This window comes from Macaca nemestrina, chromosome 14 (assembly GCF_043159975.1).
Source record: "Macaca nemestrina isolate mMacNem1 chromosome 14, mMacNem.hap1, whole genome shotgun sequence".
In the NCBI taxonomy this organism is placed as follows: Eukaryota; Metazoa; Chordata; class Mammalia; order Primates; family Cercopithecidae; genus Macaca; species Macaca nemestrina.
In genome coordinates this window covers 48,330,660-48,348,589 of record NC_092138.1, presented here as the reverse complement: position 1 = coordinate 48,348,589, position 17,930 = coordinate 48,330,660, and the positions used below count along the sequence as shown (strand labels likewise).

At 38.3% G+C, this 17,930-nt stretch overlaps 1 protein-coding gene across 4 annotated transcripts in view; it reads right to left on the bottom strand.

Annotated features, from left to right (window-relative positions):
- Window positions 1-17,930, bottom strand: part of LOC105489066 (ADAMTS like 1) — a 950,014-nt gene that overhangs the window by 351,369 nt on the left and 580,715 nt on the right. For all 4 annotated transcript variants that reach the window (XM_011753701.3, XM_011753699.3, XM_011753700.3 and 1 more), the window contains one exon: window positions 3,973-4,018. In XM_011753701.3, the coding sequence (XP_011752003.2) occupies window positions 3,973-4,018 (46 nt within the window). The remainder of the gene's footprint in view (window positions 1-3,972; window positions 4,019-17,930) is intronic.

The window sequence follows — 17,930 nt, the reverse complement described above, 5'->3', positions numbered from 1 at the left end:
AGCTTAATTCTCTGCATTGCATCAACTGCTATCTCATATATTTCCTTTTAAATAATTTGTTTGCATGCTTGTTTGTAACCTCTTTTCCTCCATTAGAATGAAAGCTTCAGGAGAATTGGGTCTTGGTTTTATTTAACAATGAACACCAGGACCAAGAACAATTCTTGAGCTTAATACATATTGTTGTCTTAAAAACAGTAAAATGTTGTAGTGAGCAACAAATAATTTAATAAAGAAATTAAGAGCACCACCAGCTACCACAAGCAGCGTGGCCTATTATGTTGCTAATTATGGTCACTGTCTCCTAAACACCAACTCATATGAGCCTTAAGGATAGCGCAAAAGAAACAGTTTATAAGTACTCTAAACACATTGTAAGTCACTTTAAAATCCCTAATTAATTTCAAGGGGTTCAAATTTGAGGTTTAATGTGAAGATATGACCTAAGGAAACCTTTTTGAGAGACTCCTTCAGTTAGTCTTGTGGTGAACTCTCTGAGACCTAAATGACCTCTTTGATTGGTTTGCTAGCTCACATCTATTGTCTACCAATAGCACCTTTGTCTCTCCTTTCAGAGAGGGAGCACCTTGCTGTTTCCTTAGAATAGAGCAGGCAACCGTAAAATGGGAAAGATTAGATAAACTCTGTCCTTAGGAATGAAAATAGTCTCCTTGAACCAGCTACACAGAATGTAAGAAAGTACCATGACTATGAGAACTATGCAAACATTATGGGAACTTTAACTTTCTTGTATTGACAAACCACTTATAGAGTGGTTGGCAATAAATTTTTAAAAGTCTGTGAGCTGACTTTTCAGAAAAAAAAAAAAGGGAAACTGGGGAGATGTTTTCTACTCCTCAGATTATCCTGGGGAATATGAACTCCCCCAAAAAGTTATATGTAGCAGTTCTACAAAAAATAGGAAAAGAGGCTGAATCTTTGGAGATGAAGTAGTTCAGAAGTGCCCCAAGGAAGTTGTCCAGGGATTAAAGATGACCCTGGTGATTTAGCTAAGAGACTCTCAAGTTTTTCCAAATCAAGCATCTAACAAAGAGTATTTAACTGCATTGTTCTAAATTTCCTAATTTGAAAAACTGGGATGTGATCATGAAAAGATTCTTTCTTAAAAAATTATTTTTGTGTTTCTTGGCAGTGCTGCTTCTGTCATCACTAAAAGCAAGAAAAATTATTTGAAGAAGCTAGATTCTCATTAAAAAATTCAGTGTCAGTTTGATTCTACAAGCTATAAAGATTTTGGCTCATGGAGTGCTATGGATTTTAAGTAATATGAGGTCAGAGTCTGATATGGTTTGGCTGTGTCCCCACCCAAATCTCATCTTAAATTGTACTTCCCATAATCCCTATGTGTCAAGGGAAGAACCAGGTGGAGATAATTGAGTCATGGGGGCAATTTCCCCCATGCTAGTCTCAGGATAGTAAGTTATCACAAGATTTGATGATTTTATAAGGGGCTTCTCCCTTCACTCAGTGCTCATTTTTCTTTCACCTGACACATATGAAGAAAGATGTGTTTGCTTCCCCTTCTGCCATGACTGTAAGTTTTCTAAGGCCTCCCCACCCTTGAAGAACTGTGAGTCAATTAAATCTCTTTTTTCCAAATTACCCCATCTTGGGTATGTCCTTAAAGCAGCATAAGAACGGACTAATACAGTAAACTGGTATCAGGAGTGGGGTGCTGCTATAAGGATACTCGAAAATGTGGAAGTGACTTTAGAACTGGGTTACTGGCAGAGGCTGGTACAGTTTGGAGGGCTAAGAAGAAGACAGGAAAATGTGGGAAAGTTTGGAACTTCGTGGATACTTGGAGGGCTCAGAAGACAGGAAGATGTGGGAAAGTTTGGAACTTCCTACAGTCTTGTTGAATGGCTTTGACCAAAATGCTGATAGTGATATGGACAACAAAGTCTAGGCTGAGGTGGTCTCAGATGGAGAAGAGGAACTTGTTGGGAACTAGAGCAAAGATGACTCTTATTTATGCTTTAGCAAAGAGGCTGGGGACATTTTGCCTCTTCCCTAGAGATCTGTGTAACTTTGAACTTGAGAGAGACAATTTAGGGTATCTGTCAGAAGAAAATTTCTAAGTGACAAAGCATTCAAGAGGAAGCAGAGCATAAAACTTTGGAAAATTTGCAGCCTGATGATGCAATAGAAAAAAATTTTTTTTCTGGGAGAAATTCAAGCCTGCTGCAAAAATTTGCATAAGTAATGAGGAGATGAATGTTAATCACCAAGACAATGGGGAAAATGTCTACAGAGCATGTCAGAGACCTTCCTGGAAGCCCCTCCCATCTCAGGCCCAGAGGCCTAGAAGGGAAAAATGGTTTCCTGGGCCAGGTCCAGGGACCCCTGCTCTACGCAGCCTCTGGATGGACTTGGTGCCCTGTGTCCCAGCCACTCCGACTGTAGCTAAAAGTGGCCAAGGTACAGCTCAGGCCATTGTTTAACGGGGTACAAGCCCCAAGCCTTGGCAGCTTCCATGTGGTGGCAGTCCTGCAGGTGTGCAGAAGAATTAAGGTTTGGGAACCTCTGCCTAGATTTCAGAGGATGTATGAAAATACCTGGATGTTCAGGCAAAAGTCTGCTGCAGGGGTGGAGCCCTCACAGAGACTCTCTGCTGGGCAATGCAGAAGGGAAACGTGGAATAATAAAAATGCCAATCATATTGAGGAAAGAGCTTTTTCAACAAAGGAATCAGCAAGTACAAAAGCCCTAAATATGCATATGCCTCTTTGTTTCCTTTATTCCCACTTCAACTTATCATTCTAATATCAAATTCTTTTCAAGTCTTGTAGAGTGAACTTAATTTTGATCTCTCTTGTATCCATTTAGTATTTCCTCTGGGTTTAAGTGCTCCTTCTTCTTCTTCTTTTTGTTTTTAAGACACAGGGTTTTGCTATGTTCCCCAGGATGGTCTTGAACTCCTGGGCTCAAGGGATCCTCCTGCCTCAGCCTCCTGAGTAGCTGCGACTACTAATGAAGGTTTAAGCCTTCATTACTTCTTGCTCCTCATCCATTTCCTGTTCCAGTGCAACCCTTGTATCACTAAAAAATTAACCTTTCTAAAAGGGAAACTCTGCAACACCATACTCTTGCTCTAGTAACTCCCATTATTCACTGAACTAATATAAACTTTGAAGACTAACATTCGAATCTTTTTATGGTATAACCTCAAAAACATATTTCAATTCTCTTTTATACTGCTATACTCAACTCTACTGAAATGAGTGTTCAGACATTCCTGCCTCCAAAGTTGCCCCTTATGTCCTCTCCATTGGACTGACTGTCATCCCTTCAAACCCAATATGGGCTAGTCATAGTCCTGCAAGCCCTATCTCAAATCACCTTTTCCTTTAAGACCCTTTGGATTTCTCTCTCTTTTAACCCACAAAGAACTTTATTCATTCTCTATGGCTTTGTCATATTTTGTCCTAGAGTGTGGTTATGTGCAATGCACATCTGTCTTCTTTCTCTATACCTCTTACTATACTACAGATGTTTAAAACAGGGACCATATGTTATTTATTCTTGTACTAGTGTAGTGCCTCATACATAGTTGGCACTGAATAATATTTGTTGAATAAATGAATGAGTTTGTCAAATCTGAGTTTGATTTACTAATATTTATTTCATGATACCCCAACTTGTTTCCCTCTTATCACCCCTCTTACTCATCCTCGTGAGATCTATATGCAAAAAGGCAGAAAGTAGGGAGGAAATGCAGAGTCCTTGTTTTGAAACAGTCTAGTTAGTTTCAAGCTGCTCAAATGATTAGAAGTTTATATTGAGGAACATTAAAAATATCATTTTAGTCCTGCATAATCAGTACAGTATGAGATAAAAACTTTCAGTGAAATTCTAATTGGTTGATTTTCTGCTCAGGATATAAAACTGCTTAGCACCATTCAGTGCTAACAAAAATACATGATCACAATCTCAGAACCTTATACTTACCACATTACTGCATGTTCTGTATCGGATATTTCTTCCTTCACAGCTCCTAGGTTGCAAAAAGAAAAAAAAAATTACTACTTATGAAAGGCTCAAAATCAGAAATATTTTCTCATAAAAAATTTCCTCTAAATACTAGTAAAAGGGCCTCTCTTTTCTTCTAAGCATGTTCTTAGAGGGGTTACTATTAAAAATCAAATGAGCAGATCTAAAGAAGTTATAGATGTAAATTGTTCTCTATAAGGGTTGAAACTAAGTATTTGTCTTGCTTCAAAAATCTTCAAAATAAGTGCGTAGTGCATATTTAATCAAATAACTGTTAGTGCAAACTTTTCTGAAAAAACTGATATTCAATGAATCCTTTCTTATTTCTGATATAAAACTGAAGATATATTTCATTGAAAAACTTAGATCTTGAAAATAAATTGGAATTAATGGAATTAATATTCAACATGTCTTAAAATCATAATTCTAAGAATGTGGAAAGTCATAATTCTTAAAAAAATTATTTTTATTTCTAAAATATATGCTCATTATGGAGGTTTTGGAAAAGACAGATTACCAAAAAGAAAAAAAAGAAGTCCCCTGCTAGTTGCCTCATCTAAAGACAGTCACTATTATTTTGATTTATTTAGCCCTTTCCAGTATAAATAAAAAAATCACATCACTTATGCAATTTTGTAGCCTGTTTTTGTTTCCATTTAAAATATTTTGGGACGCATTTTCTCACAGTATTAAATAACTTTAAAAACACCATTTTGAGAGCTACATAATATTCTAACAAATGATGTAATTTTTTGCATAATTATTCTTTCATTATTTGTCATTTAAGTAATTTCCACTTTGGGGTTTGATAAATGATAGTATGATAAACCAACTTTGTGCTTATGTTTTATCAAAGTTTCTGACTGTGTTTTTTGAATAGATAAATTTCTAGAAGAGAATTACTAGACTAAAGGGAATGAACTTTTGTAAGTTTCTTCATAAATATTGCCAAAATGCATTCCATAAAGGTTGTACCATTACATACTCCCACCAGCAATACATGGGAGTTTCCATTTTACTGAATTCTTATGAATAAAAACAATCAACTTTTGATAAAACATTCAATGTTGACACTTAAGTCATGAAAAACAGTACTGTACTCTTTTCAAAATATGTCACACTTTTTTAAAAAGTAAAAATATACTACAAAATCCTCTGAGAATGATTATACTAATACCTACTACTTTTAGAATTCCAGGTACATTTATAAGTTTGTAATATGTATAAATTTATTTAATATTCTCAAAATATTAATACCATTTTGAATACCATCATCATATCCACTTTACAGATGACAAAACTGAAGCTTAGGAAGGTTAAGTAACTTGCCAAAATGACACAACTATTAAGTTGTAGAGCTGACATTTGAAACCAAGCCATCTGGCTTCAGAACTCATACACTCATGATCACAATGCTTTAATGCCTCCTAATTTACTTTTTTGTTCAATAAACGTCCACAGAGCTTCTGTTATGTGTTTGGCAATGAAATTACTATGAAGAATACAAAGAAGAATGAATATGACTTGGTCTTTGTTATTAAGAAAATTAATCATATAATTTGATGTAAGAAATGCGTATAGTAATTGTATTAGGTCTTGAGAATGTTACCAGAAGGAAAATGTCATCTGAGAATACAATGATACACAGACTATCTTAAAAATATAGAAAGGTTCCTATTCCTAAAGACTTGACTGTAATCAGACTGACTATTACTATGCATTAAAAATAGAAAAGGAATGTCTGGCCAGGCATTGGAACCACAGAAATAAGGAGCATGACAAAGACACATGTTTGTCAGTGTCCAGTCCAGCAATGTCCAAGACAAAAGGCCAATGAATTTCAAGTCTTGCATGTCCCATTGACAAGACTGCCGCAATCTCCACATAGATGACTCATGCTGACCTTGCTGATACCAATGAACATTCAGCTCATCCAAGGACCGCCCCTCATTATGGTATCAGGTTGACCAAGCTACTTACCAAGAGTGATCTGGATTTTCGTGACTGCTGAGAACAGAGAGTGCTGGCCATGCTGATGTGGGTACTCTGGTCCATGTGATGGACAGTTCTATTCCTTGCTGTAAATTAATCAACTGGCATTCTAGTTTGAAATATTCATCTCATGGGCTGAGTCATTGTGAGTACACGCCCAAGAAAAGGATGTGTTCTTGGTGCTATTGCTGAAAAATATCAGGTTTCTGACTCTAACAACATGAGAGCTAGGTTCCAGTTGATGGTAAATTTACAAGGTAATTGAATTCTGCAACTGGGAGGTCTTTGGTAGCATCCCATCTAGACATCAGTGTTTGCAAAATATGGTATGCTTTTCAATTTTGAAGTTCCTGCTGCATATGTACCACAGTGCAGTGCTTAAGAGTACCCAGTTTAAAAACAGCCTCTGCATTCTAGAATCTTGGCTCTATACCTCAGTTCTATCTTTGGTAAAATGGGATGATATTACTTGTCTCCTGGAATTGTGAGAATTAACTGAGTAAGTATTTGTGAATCATTTCAGACAGTGTCTAGGACACAGTAAGCATTATGTAGACATTTGATAAATTAATTAAGTACATAATAGATGTAAAAATATAATAGCTATTGAAAGGAGGTCAAGGATATATGGAGAAGAAACTAAGCAAAGGCATAGAGGCACAAAAAGATTTGGTGTGCTCCCAAATTTTCAAACAGGTCTGGTTTTGGGGGGTTTAGGGTTTATGTGGGGAATTGTAGTAGATGAGTGAAATACCTTCTTTTTTTTTTTTTTTTTTTGAGACGGAGTCTCGCTCTGTCGCCCAGGCTGGAGTGCAGTGGCCGGATCTCAGCTCACTGCAAGCTCCACCTCCCGGGTTCACGCCATTCTCCTGCCTCAGCCTCCTGAGTAGCTGGGACTACAGGCGCCCGCCACCTCGCCCAGCTAGGTTTTTGTATTTTTTAGTGGAGACGGGGTTTCACCATGTTAGCCCATGTTGGGATGGTCTCGATCTCCTGACCTCGTGATCCGCCCGTCTCGGCCTCCCAAAGTGCTGGAAATACCTTCTAATTTTGAACTTTGTAATACACAGAGGGGAACCACTGAAGGTATTAAAACAGAGGAGATTCAATGGTGAGATTTTGCTTTTAAAAGGTAAACCCTGGTGTTAACTATTGGGACTTTAATACTATTTGGTTTTCATTCTTTTTTTATTTTTTATTTTTTACTTAACCTTATATCCATGAAAGAAATAATGGAAACAAAACTGAATTAGGAGCCTGAAGATCTGGGATATAGATTTTGTTCTTCCACTTGCATAAACCTCTTGTTCTCTTAGGGTCTTAGTTTCCTTATCTGCCAAACGAATATAGGAATACCTATGCATAAAGTTAGGATCACCAACTGAAATAATGTACAAAAGCTCTGTTAAAACGCCAAATGAGCCTTTTCCCAGATATTTTAATCTGCAAATACCTACACAAATTTTACAGGCATCATTGAATAACAGGGGATATTAGCATAGAATGTAAAAGGTTGATTTAAATACTTATTATTTTGGAAAAGCAAAACAAAACAAAAGCAAAGCAAAGAAAAACTACTTATCATAATTTCCAAAGAATATCCTGTAATTGTCTAATGCCTAATATGGATTTGCAGGTAATTTATGGATGCCTCTGAACTATCTTCCCTTTAATATATTACTTTTTTGAGAGCTTCTTTAATTTGACTGAAATAGGATATGAAGGTGGTAATGCTTAAGTATGGCAAAGTGATCATTATTGAAAGACACTATCAAATTGTGGATTATAATAGAAACACTAGTCTCTACTATTTATTCAGTGCCTGCTATAGGTAGTTGGCCCAGTGTTAGGTATTCTGTATATATTATCTCTAATCTTCCAACAACTCTACAAAATTTTATTATTCCTATTTAATAGATGAGAAAACTGAGGCAGAGAAAGCTGAGGAGGCTTAAAGCTACATACACAGAAAAGTGAACCAGGGATTGGAATTTAGGCGTGACTAACTCCTAAGTCTATCAAACAATAAGAAAAGGAACATGATGTGCTCAAGATACATAGTATACTAACACTAAGATAAAGATCCGGAAAGCTGAGAGGGGAATTGGCCTGAGGGTTGACTGTGCCTTGTTGTTATTATATCAGTTTATAAACTATTTCTCAATTCTGGTAAATCCACTTCTAGAAAAACATAGGTAGACACACATTGGAACATTTCCAAGAAAACCATGCTCATCAGTAAAATGCAATGTGAAAGAACTTCAGTGCAGAGAAGCTTATATTTTTGAAAGTTCAAGTTTATGAAATTTGAATATAAATTTTACATAAGTAGCTAAGTGACTATTCCACCACAAGGATTTAATTCCTGCCAAGTGTGAATTTCTTCATCCAAGGCATTTATTTGGGCACAAAATCCCTGTCTGAGAATTAAGCAGTAAAAAATATTTTCCTTCATTTTTTTAACAGGTCGTTAATACAAAACAGCTGAGGGATTTCTTTCACATTTAAACAAAGTAAAATTCACCTCTGGGGATGAAAACAAACATTAGAAATTTCAGTCCAAAACGATGTCTGAGGAAAGCTGTAGACAAATGATAGGAGAGGATTTAAATAAAGATATCCTCCCAATATAAACCATAAAATAGTTACAGTACTGTGTTTAGGCAGTTCAGAACCATATCAATTATGAACTCAGAAACTGGGTGAAGTATGAAAGAACAAAATATAAGTATTAGAATATACTTTAATATAAACATGTAATATGCACACGTATATTTCTTGTAGCACTATTCAAAATAGCAAAGACATGGAATCAACCCAAATGGCCATTAATGATTAACTGGATAAAGAAAACGTGGTCCATATATACCATGGAATACTATGTAGCCATAAAAAAGAAGCTCATGCCCCTTGCAGGGACATGGATGGAGCTGGAAACCATTATCCTCAGCAAACTAATGCAGGAACAGAAAATCAGTCTCACCTATAAGCGGGAGCTGAACGATGAGAACACATGTATACATGGTGGGTAACAACACACACTGAGGCCTGGGGAGACTGTGGGGAGGGAGAGCACCAGAAAGAATAGCTAATGAATGCTGGGCTCAGTTCCTAGGTGATGGGTTGATCTGTGCAGCAAGTCACCACGGCACATGTTTACCTTTGTAACAAACTTGCATATCCTACACATGTACCCCAAACTTAAAATAAAAGCTGAAGAAAAAAAAACAAAAATAAAAAAATGGGCCAGGTGTGGTGGCTCATGCCTGTAATCCCAGCACTTTGGGAGGTTGAGGCAGGTGGATCATGCGAGGTCAGGAGTTCAAGATCACCCTGGCCAACATGGTGACACCCCATCTCTACCAAAACCACAAAAATTAGCAGGGCATGGTGGCGGGCACTTGCAATCCCAGCTGCTCGGGAGACTGAGGCAGGAGAATCACTGGAACCCAGGAAGAAGAGGTTGCAGTGAGCCGAGATTGTGCCATTGCATTCCAGCCTGGGCTATAGATATATATATAGAGAAAAAAATATATAGAGAGAGCATATATATATATAGAAAATATATATAGAGAGAGTGTATATATATATATATTTTTTTTCTAATTCAAATTTTCATCAAAAGTTCCTTATTTGCTTAGTCAGCACTTTACTCCAGGCCAGTCACATTAATTTTGATTTAATTCCTTCTCTCAAAAATAGAAATAATCTCAATTACAAGCTATTATGTGTGAATTATTCAGACTTTAATTCACTTAAGAGATTAGTATAGACTTGATACATACTTTATTTGTCTCTCATTAACACATAATACACCATCTAAACTTCCACTTCTTAAAATCCTGATGTTACAGTTTCAGCTGTCATCATTTAACGACCTGAGAAGAGGTGAACTGACATGAAAAATTAAAAGTTTTTTCTCTAGGGTCAAACAACTTGTTGGCTTCTTATTTCCCCATCCCCCTTCTCATTTAAACCTTTTAAAAAGGGGGAGGCATTTGATTTATTGCTCTTTTACCTTTATTCTTGTCATCTCTTCACTAAGCAAAAGAACCTTCTGGTGACATAGCCAGACTTATACCTGGTGTCAATAAACTGTTTCAAGAAAATCTGATCATGTGTATTTAACACTTCTGGGTTTTTAAGGACAATTGCACTTATATAAGGCTCATGGCACCCCAGGCTTTATCTCTGATTGCTAAAAAGCAAAGAACGTTGCTAAGCAAGAATAGGTTACTGTATTTCCCTGAACATCACTTGCCTTTCAAATACGGACTTATGGCAAAGAATTTTAAAACAGGACGGTCCATTTGGTTTTTTTGTTTTTGTTTTTGTTTTTTTGAGACAGCGTCTCTTCTCATTCTGTTACCCAGCCTGGAGTGCAGTGGCACTATCATAGCTTACTGGAACCATGAATACCTGGGTACCAGCGATCCTCCCACCTCAGCCTCCTAAAGCACTGTGAATACAAGCATATCTCGCTTCTTTCAGTCATCCAAAGAAATCTATGAGCTCTTTACAAGAGAAAAGACATAAAGCCATGTTTCGCAATTCAAGCTCCAGGAAGCCTGGGCCATTCAGACTGTGAATCTTAGAGCAAGCACAGATTAGAACAAGATAAGCGAATTTGCAACCCCACTGAGGGATTTCAAGTAATACCGGAACACGGTTTCTCTCTTCACTTCAAATGAGCATTTCAGTACTCACTGGAGCTATACTGCAGGAGGTTGCCCCAACCAGCCAGTTAAAAAAATTCTACATTCCTGAGGCTCTTTACAAAGAACTCAAGAGGAATAATAAATTATGAGAACAACTGAGAGAACCAAGCGCAAGTGTACTGTCAGCTTCTTTTCATTTTCTACAGATACATTGTTATTATTTTAAATAACTTCCACTTTTATTTTAGACTCAGGGGTACAAGTGCAAGTTTGTCACATGGGTATATTGCATGAGGCTGAGGTTGGGATTATGGATGATCCTGTCACCAGGTAGTCAGCATACTACCTGTTAGGTAGTTTTTCAGCTCATAACCCCATCCCTCCTCCTCCTCTGTAGTAGTCCCTAGCACAGACACATTATTGTAAGAGGTTCTTTCAGGAAATACTTGATGCCAATCAACTTGGCCATGAAATAGGAAACTATATGAACCACTGGACCCTGTGTGTAAAGCTCTTCTCAGATGCTAACTGTCCTCACCTGTGGTTCAAACTGGATGCTGAACACCCAGGGACTAGAACTGGAGCCTGTGCATAACAGATGGTTACTTGTGGTCTTACCTTGTATGGGAGAGAAAGAGGAGTTAGATGACAAGCTGTCCCTGTGGGTTTCACAGTTTCACAAGTCCCATATTCTAATCATTTTCTTAGCTTTGCTTTACTCTTGTAGTTAAAAATGTCATTCTATCATGTTCTACATTTTATTCTGTGTTTAAAATAATTATTATTTAATTCTAACTTATAATGTCATAAATAAAAATTACAATGAACCTTATTTATTTATGTATTTTATGTAAAAGCATTATTTTGAGGGAGTTTGCTCCCAACCAGAGGAGTCAATTCAGCACTGTATCTTCTTTAAAAGTATCTGCAGACAATCATGCTTATATTGTATCTTCATTATATATCATATCTAAAAACAATGACACATGTTCCAGTATGCATCTCTAGTACTTTATTAATATTAACATATTTAAATTATTTTTAATAAACATTGAATAAATATATATTTATTCGGGATGTTTTTAAAAAATGTTTAATTTTTGTGGGTACCTAGTAGGTGTATGCATTTATGGGGTGCAGAAGATATTTTGATACAGGCATGCAATGCATAATTATTATGGTAGTGGGTATCTATCCCCTCAAACATTTATCCTTTATGTTACAAACAAGTTACTTACACTCTTATAGTACTTTTAAAATGTACTTTGAGGCCCCTCCTCTATGCCACATGCTTGCAGATAACACTGTACCTCAAATAATAAGAAATGTGCTGGGGGGGCACGCCTAAGATGGCCGAATAGGAAGAGCTCCAGCCTCTAGCTCCCAGTGTGAGTGACACAGAAGATGGGTTATGTCTGCATTTTCAACTGAGGTACTGGGTTCATCTCACTGGGGCGTGTTGGACAGTTGGTGCTGGTCTGCGGGTGCAGCCCAACCAGTGGGAGTTGAAGCAGGGGGAGGCATCGCCTCACCAGGGAAGTGCAAGGGGGAAGGGAATTCCTTTTCCTAGCCAAAGGAAATTGAGACACACAACACCTGGAAAATCAGGTAACTCCCACCCTAATATTGCACTTTACCAAGGGTCTTAGCAAATGGCACACCAGGAGATTATATCCCACACCTGGCCCAGAGGGTCCCACGCCCATGGAGCCTCCCTCGTTGCTAGCACAGCAATCTGAGATCTAACTGCAAGGCAGCAGCAAGGCTGGGGGAGGGGCAACTGCCATTGCTGAGGCTTAAGTAGGTAAACAAAGCCCCCAGGAAGCTAGAATTGGGTGGAGCCCACCACAGCTCAAGGAGGCCTGCCGGCCTCTGTAGACTCCACCTCTGGGGACAGGGCATAGCTAAACAAAAAGCAGTAGAAACCTCGGCAGAGGTAAATGTCCCTGTCTGACAGCTTTGAAGAGAGCAGTGGTTCCCTCAGCATGGAGGTTGAGATCTCAGAACTGACAGACTGCCTGCTCAAGTGGGTCCCTGACCCCTGAGTAGCCTAACTGGGAGACATCCCCCACTAGGTGCAGACCGACACCTCACACCTCACACAGCTGGGTACACCCCTGAGATGAAGCTTCCAAAGCAAGAATCAGCCAGCAACACTCGCTGTTCAGCAATATTCTATCTTCTGCAGCCTCCGCTGCTGATACCCAGGCAAACATGGTCTGGAGTGGACCTCAAGCAAATTGCAACAGACCTGCAGCTGAGGGTCCTGACTGTTAGAAGGAAAACTAACAAACAGAAAGGACACCCACACCAAAACCCCATCAGTACGTCATCATCATCGAAGACCAAAGGCACACAAAACCACAAAGATGGGGAAAAAGCAGTACCGAAAAGCTGGAAATTCAAAAAATCAGAGCACATCTCCCCCTCCAAAGGAACGCAGCTCATCACCAGCAATGGAACAAACCTGGTTGGAGAATGACTTTGACGAGTTGAGAGAAGGCTTCAGTTGATCAAACTTCTCAGAGCTAAAGGAGGAACTATGTAACCAGTGCAAAGAAACTAAAATCCTTGAAAAAAGACTTGACGAATGGCTAACTAGAATAACCAATGTAAAGAAGTCCTTAAAAGAACTGATAGAGATGAAAACCACAACATGACAACTATGTGACAAATGCACAAGCTTCAGTAACTGATTCGATCAACTGGAAGAAAGAGTATCAGCAATTGAAGATCAAATGAATGAAAAGAAGCGAGAAGAGAAGTGCAGAGAAAAAAGAGTAAAAACAAATGAACAAAGCCTCCAAGAAATATGGGATTATGTGAAAAGACCAAATCTACATCTGATTGGTGTGCCTGAAAGTGACAGGGAAAATGGAACGAAGTTGGAAAACACTCTGCAGGATATCATCCAGGAGAACTTCCCCAACCTAGTAAGGCAGGCCAACATTCAAATTCAGGAAATACAGAGAATGCCACAAAGATACTCCTCGAAAAGAGCACTCCAAGACACATAATTGCCAGATTCACCAAAGCTCGAATGAAGGAAAAAATGTTAAGGGCAGCCAGAGAGAAAGGTCGGGTTACCCACAAAGGGAAGCCCATCAGACTAACAGCAGATCTCTCAGCAGAAACTCTACAAGCCAGAAGAGAGTGGGGGCCAATATTCAACATTCTTAAAGAAAAGAATTTTCAACCCAGAATTTCATATCCAGCCAAACAAAGTTTCATAAGTGAAGGAGAAATAAAATCCTTTACACACAAGCAAATGCTGAGAGATTTTGTCACCACCAGGCCTGCCCTACAAGAGATCCTGAAGGAAGCACTAAACATGGAAAGGAACAACAGGTACAAGCCAATGCAAAAACATGCCAAAATGTAAAGTTCATCGACATTAGGAAGAAACTGCATCAACTAACGAGCAAAATAACCAGCTAATATCATAATGACAGGATCAAGTTCACACATAACAATATTAACCTTAAATGTAAATGGACTAAATGGTCCAGTTAAAAGACACAGACTGGCAAACTGGATAAAGAGTCAAGACCCATCAATTTGCTGTATTCAGGAGAACCACCTCACATGCAGAGACACGCATAGGCTCAAAATAAAGGGATGGAGGAAGATCTACCAAGCAAATGGAAAACAAAAAAAAGCAGGGGTTGCAATACTAGTCTCTGATAAAACAGACTTTAAACCATCAAAGATCAAAAGAGACAAGGCCATTACATAATGGTTAAGGGATCAATTCACCAGGAAGAGGTAACTATCCTAAAAATATACGCACCCAATACAGGAGCACCCAGATTCATAAAGCATGTCCTTAGAGACTTACAAAGAGACTTGGACTCCCATACAATAATAATGGGAGACTTTAACACTCCACTGTCAACATTAGACAGATCAACGAGACAGAAAGTTAACAAGGATATCCAGGAATTGAACTCTACTCTGCACCAAGCGGACCTAATAGACATCTACAGAACTGTCCACCCCAAATCAACAGAATATACAGTCTTCTCAGCACCACATCACACTTATTCCAAAATTGACCACATAGTTGGAAGTAAAGCACTCCTCAGCAAATGTACAAGAACAGAAATTATAACAAACTGTCTCTCAGACCACAGTGCAATCAAGCTAGAACTAAGGACTAAGAAACTCAATCAAAACCACTCAACTACATGGAAACTGAACAATCTGCTCCTGAATGACTACTGGGTACATAACGAAATGAAGGTAGAAATAAAGATGTTCTTTGAAACCAATGAGAACAAAGACACAACATACTAGAATCTCTGGGACACATTTAAAGCAGTGTGTAGAGGGAAATTTATAGCACTAAATGCCCACAAAAGAAAGCTGGAAAGATCTAAAATTGACACCCTAACATCACAATTAAAAGAACTAGAGAAGCAAGAGCAAACACATTCAAAAGCTAGCAGAAGGCAAGAAATAAGATCAGAGCAGAACTGAAGGAGATAGAGACACAAAAAAACCCTCCAAAAAATCAATGAATTCAGGAGATGGTTTTTTGAACAGATCAACAAAATTGATAGACCACTAGCAAAACTAATAAAGAAGAAAAGAGAGAAGAATTGAATAGACGCAATAAAATATGATAAAGTGGATATCACCAATGACCCCACAGAAATACAAACTACCATCAGAGAATACTATAAACACCTCTATGCAAATAAACTAGAAAACCTAGAAGAAATGGATAATTTCCTGGACACTTACACTCTCCCAAGACTAAACCAGGAGGAAGTTGAATCCCTGAATAGACCAATAGCGGGCTCTGAAATTGAGGCAATAACTAATAGCCTACCAACCAAAAAAAGTCCAGGACCAGACGGATTCACAGCTGAATTCTACCAGAGGTACAAGGAGGAGTTGGTACCATTCCTTCTGAAACTATTCCAATCAATAGAAAAAGAGGGAATGTCCCCTAACTCATTTTATGAGGCCAACATCATCCTGATACCAAAGCCTGACAGAGATACAACACAAAAAGAGAATTTTAGACCAGTATCCCTGATGAACATCGATGCAAAAATCCTCAATAAAATACTGGCAAACCGAATCCAGCAGCACCTCAAAAAGCTTATCCACCATGATCAAGTGGGCTTCACCCCTGGGATGCAAGGCTGGTTCAACATTCGCAAATCAATAAACGTAATCCAGCATATAAACAGAACCAAAGACAAAAACCACATGATTATCTCAATAGATGCAGAAAAGGCCTTTGACAAAATTCAACAGCCCTTCATGCTAAAAACGCTCAATAAATTCGGTATTGATGGAACGTATCTCAAAATAATAAGAGCTATTTATGACAAACCCACAGCCAATATCATACTGAGTGGGCAAAAACTGGAAGCATTCCCTTTGAAAACTGGCACAAGACAGGGATGTCCTCTCTCACCACTCCTATTCAACATAGTGTTGGAAGTTCTGGCTAGGGCAATCAGGCAAGAGAAAGAAATAAAGGATATTCAGTTAGGAAAAGAAGAAGTCAAATCATCCCTGTTTGCAGATGACATGATTGTATATTTAGAAAACCCCATTGTCTCAGCCCAAAATCTCCTTAAGCTGATAAGCAACTTCAGCAAAGTCTCAGGATACAAAATCAATGTGCAAAAATCACAAGCATTCTTATACACCAGTAACAGACAAACAGAGAGCCAAATCATGAATGAACTCCCATTCACAATAGCTTCAAAGAGAATAAAATACCTAGGAATCCAACTTACAAGGGATGTAAAGGACCTCTTCAAAAGAACTACAAACCACTGCTCAGTGAAATCAAAGAGGACACAAACAAATGGAAGAACACACCATGCTCATGGATAGGAAGAATCAATATCGTGAAAATGACCACACTGCCCAAGGTAATTTATAGATTCAATGCCATCCCCATCAAGCTACCAACGACTTTCTTCACAGAATTGGAAAAAACTGTTTTAAAGTTCATATGGAAACAAAAAAGACCCCACATTGCCCAGACAATCCTAAGTCAAAAGAACAAAGCTGAAGCATCACGCTACCTAACTTCAAACTATACTACAAGGCTACAGTAACCAAAACAGCATGGTACTGGTACCAAAACAGAGATATAGACCAACGGAACAGAACAGAGCCCTCAGAAATAATACCACACATCTACAGCCATCTGATCTTTGACAAACTTGACAGCAACAAGAAATGGGGAAAGGATTCCCTATTTAATAAATGGTGCTGGGATAATTGGCTAGCCATAAGTAGAAAGCTGAAACTGGATCCTTTCCTTACTCCTTACACAAAAATTAATTCAAGATGGATTACAGACTTAAATGTTACACCTAAAACCATAAAAACCCTAGAAGAAAACCTAGGTAATACCATTCAGGACATAGGCATGGGCAAGGACTTCATGTCTAAAACACCAAAAGCAATGGCAATAAAAGCCAAAATTGACAAATGGGATCTAATTAAACTAAAGAGCTTCTGCACAGCAAAAGAAACTACCATCAGAGTGAACAGGCAACCTACAGAATGGGAGAACATTTTGCAGTCTACTCATCTCACAAAGGGCTAATACCCAGAACCTACAAAGAACTCAATCAAATTAACAAGAAAAAAACAAACAACCCCATCAAAAAGTGGGCAAAGGATATGAACAGACACTTCTCAAAAGAAGACATTCATACAGCCAACACACATGAAAAAATGCCCATCATCACTCACCATCGGAGAAATGCAAATCAAAACCACAATGAGATATCATCTCACACCAGTTAGAACGGCAATTATTAAAGAAATCAGGAAACAACAGGTGCTGGAGACGATGTGGAGAAATAGGAACACTTTTACACGTTGGTGGGACTGTAAACTAGTTCAACCATTGTGGAAAACAGTGTGGCGATTCCTCAAGGATCTAGAACTAGAAATACCATTTGACCCAGCCATCCCATTACTGGGGATATACCCAAAGGTTTATAAGTCATGCTGCTATAAAGACACATGCACACGTATGTTTATTGCGGCACTATTCACAAAAGCAAAGACTTGGAATCAACCCAAATGTCCATCAGTGACAGACTGGATTAAGAAAATGTGGCACATATACACCATGGAATACTATGCAGCCATCAAAAAGGATGAGTTTGTGTCCTTTGTAGGGACATGGATGCAGCTGGAAACCATCATTCTCAGCAAACTATCATAAGAACAGAAAACCAAATACCACATGTTCTCACTCACAGATGGGAACTGAACAAT